At 48.2% G+C, this 3636-nt stretch overlaps 1 protein-coding gene across 1 annotated transcript; it reads right to left on the bottom strand.

Annotated features, from left to right (window-relative positions):
• Positions 1–1132: 1132 nt before the first annotated feature.
• FIESC28_11768 (uncharacterized protein) lies at positions 1133–2007 on the bottom strand (the record flags this gene model as incomplete). Its single annotated transcript, XM_031165879.1, has 3 exons — positions 1133–1687; positions 1746–1876; positions 1974–2007. 3 exons carry the CDS (start codon positions 2005–2007, stop codon positions 1133–1135), a joined length of 720 nt encoding a protein of 239 aa, XP_031010062.1.
• Between the last annotated feature and the right edge of the window lie 1629 nt (positions 2008–3636).

Here is a 3636-nt window from a genome sequence, read left to right as displayed (position 1 = left end):
ATACATACATACATACACCATGGCTCGCTCTATCGACACCCACGATGAGATCGCTATCGCTGAGATCGTTGTATACACATTCCTCCTTTTCGGCGCCCTCTTCCTCTGCAGAACCCATGGCTTCTCTCGCAACGCTGGATGGTTCTACATCTGCATCCTCTCCCTCGCCCGTCTCATTGGCTCTTCCATGCTTCTCGCTACTATCCACGATCCTGACAACACAAACCTCTACATTGGCTGGATCGTCCTCAATGGTCTCGGTCTTGGCCCATTGATTCTCATTCTCCTGGGTCTACTTGATCGCCTCTTCAACACTATCAAGAGCCAGGGTGGCAATGGTGTTAATGCTCTCTATCAGCGTGCCGTCCACCTGCTGATGCTTGCGGCCATCATTCTCATCTCTGTTGGCGGTGCCAGCTCCAACTATACTCTTGACGGTGCCTCACCCACTATCAAGTACAGCACTGAGAGCAAAGTTGGTGTTAGCCTTATGATCGTCGTTCTTGTACTGGTTGTCGGCCAGTTCCTCCTCGCTCTTCGCAACCAATCCTACATTGTTGATGGCGAGCACCGAATTCTCATTGCAGTTGGCGCTTCTTTGCCGTTCGTTATTGTCCGACTCGCCTACACCTGCACTCTCATTCTGGGAGATCACAAGCAGGACGTCTGGATCTATCTCGGTGCTGGTATCCTCATGGAGATGATCGTGGCTATCATCTGTGAGGCTGTTGGATTCACCCTCAACAAGGCCTCAAAGCCTGCCGTCGTGCATGAAGAGGCTGGAAACAAGGCCACAACCGAGGCATAAAGGGGCAGACTTACAACACACATGTACAACTATGAAGCATATCTATGAATGGTTGAGGGTACAGAGGAGTTTTTCAGTAATTAGAAACAATAATGATTTGCTATTCCAAACACTTTCGTCTCTACCAAAATGCAGCGTCTCACATATATCATCTAAATCATCTATCTTGTCCAGAATGCCTGACCAGATATAGCAGTCATATACAACAGACTGCGAAAAGTATTGGTTCTCCAAGCCCACACAATCAGGCAGGGTATAAAAACGCATCAAATAAGCAACTCAAGAAAGCGTCCCACAACAGCAACCAGTAGGGCATTCCCAGCCTTACATGACCGTACAGCAAGCCTTCTCCAGCTTCTTGAAAATGATGGTAATGAGATCGTCGTTCTGCTCTTCCTGAGGCTGGTGATGCTGGTGTCCACCGTGGTGCTGGTGTCCGCCAGGGTAGCCGCCATGGCCTCCAGAGTGCGAGGGGGGAACAGGCTGTCCTCCCTGAAGGTTGATGATTATTCTTCCGGTGTTGTCTTCATCAGTCTCGTATCGCAGTCCGAGTTCCTGGCACAGCTCCTCAACCTTGGGCTTGAGCTTCTGCACACCACCAGCAGAGTGGTTTCCTTTGCCGACAATGGCGTACAGGTGTGTCTGGCCGTTGGCCTGATCGGAACGAATACGCTCCTCAAGAATTCTTTCGGCCTCCTCGACGAAAAGGCCGTGGAGATCAATTGAGTCTTCCCCTACGCGTCCAGCGGCGTTGTTCTCGCGGAAGATAAAATCAGCAGCTTGCTGGTTGTAGTCGTCCATGCGCGCGGCGTGCGCCTTGCCCTCGTTGGAGAGCTCCTTTGCTCCAGCGCCATCTCCATCTTCATATGCCTGTCGCGACTGCAGGAGAGATCAGTTATGTACTTGACAGTGGATGTATTGATAGATTGTGACGTACGCGCGAGAAGCAATCGTTACGCTTCTCTGCCTCGGCTCGCGCCAAGTCTCTCAATCGATCGTACTCTTGTTCAATACTGTCGTCATCGTGGGCAAAGGCTAAACGGAACCCGTTGTCAGCGTTCAACGTCGCTGGAAAGTTTGTTGCAGACAGAATTATCGCGTTCCCGCATCCGGCGCAAACAACGACCAGCTCGGTGCTACAGTGGAGGTTAGACCATTGACGTACCGCGACCGCCCAGACGTTGCATAGGAATAGACATTTTAGGGGTATTGAATGGATTCCAGCTGCTGATGTTTGTTTTACGTCCAAAAAGAAGTATATTCCGTCGCTGTTGCCCGTGGTTTTGGGCTTTGTCGGTGTCTCAAATCAGGATTGAAGCTTTGACTGACTGATGTTGTGTTGGCGATCTGCATGTGTTGGCAATAGTGGGCGCCGCCAAGGTACAGTCAAGGACAGGTCAGGTCAGGTACTTGTGCCAAGGCAGAGCAGATCAAGCTACGGATTATTTTTTTTCTTCACTCTGGACTAGCTACTAAGGTATAGTACTTTTACTTTTACTTTGACTTACTTGATTAATGCGAGGCCTCTCTATCCGTATCTACTACAGAACAAGTACGTACTGACAGACACTCTAGAACAACCTAGACCAACATTTCTAAAATAAGGTACCTATGCATTTACCCAGCCACTTCAGATTCTCTTCAGTAATTTTGCCACTTAACATTCAGAAATTAAAAGACAAGACGAATGCTGAAAATGATTCCTTTCCAAATGAGAAAAGAGGTTGACAGGAGTTGCTCAAGATTGTAGGTAATTCAGCTGGCGTACGATGAATACCGAGGGCCAAGACACATGCAGGTACGGACTGATAAGACAGTTAGTTAGATCTGCCCCAATCATATCAATCTCGTACTATATGTATGTGCTGTAACTCGTTGGTTGAGACAGTCACTGTATAGGCTATACTCATGCAAACCATGCAAAGCCTCCAAATACTACCGCAAACAAATATCAATTCAAGCTCCAAGCCACCCGATCCGAGGCTTGGTCACCGGAACAAACCCACCATACATAGAAGTGAATTCTATAGAGCTAATGAAAGACTCCAAGCCTGTCACCAATTGAGTTCTATTGTCGTTTACAGGATAAGCCTTCATTCTTGACACTGCGGCACTGGCCCCAAGGTTTGGGGAACGTTTGTTTGACAGCTTCGCCTCGAACACAGACCTTTACTTTACTTTAGACTTTCCCCAGGATCGCTATTCCTGAAGAATCGGTAGTTGTGTTGGTTTGGATCATGTTTGTGAGACCGGCAATAGCATTGTAGTTGGTGGAAGAAGATCTCTTCGGCATAGACCAACCGAAACCTTGGGATTGGAATCTTATTCGTGAGAAATGTTGATGTTTGGGTATTGTTTGCTTCTAACCAAGAATTGCGGTTGGTTAGGACATTCACAACTTTGTCCTCTCTAGATCTGAGATCAAACAGACAACTCAACCGCCCCAGCCGTCTCCATTGGCGTAACCTTGTATTCTAGATAGTATGCAGAGAGCTGCTTCTGATTGCGTTTGGCATAATGGAGGATACGTGGATCGCACTGGATGCAAGCCCTCGTCGCTTTCCGCCAGATTGTTGAGTTTAGGTTTCGGAGTTGATAGGGCAATCCAAGGGCTAGGGTAAGGACTCGGAATGCCCGTTGAGAAAAGGAAGCAGGCATCTTCTAACCGTTGAACGTGTGAAGCCTGACCGTACTGTTGTAGAAGAAGCCGAGGGTCTCAAGCGGAAAGCCTCAACAAGTGCGGACGTGAGGACCAACATATCTCAAGACGATATCACTTGATTAAGTTGTCGAGAAACTGTGTTGTGATGACTTGATAGACCTGCTTG

This window comes from Fusarium coffeatum (genome assembly GCF_003316985.1).
Source record: "Fusarium coffeatum strain FIESC_28 chromosome Unknown BRIP53273_contig_503, whole genome shotgun sequence".
Classification (NCBI taxonomy): domain Eukaryota; kingdom Fungi; phylum Ascomycota; class Sordariomycetes; order Hypocreales; family Nectriaceae; genus Fusarium; species Fusarium coffeatum.
Note: the sequence above shows the minus strand (reverse complement) of the source record. Positions and strands in the feature narration are given on the sequence as shown.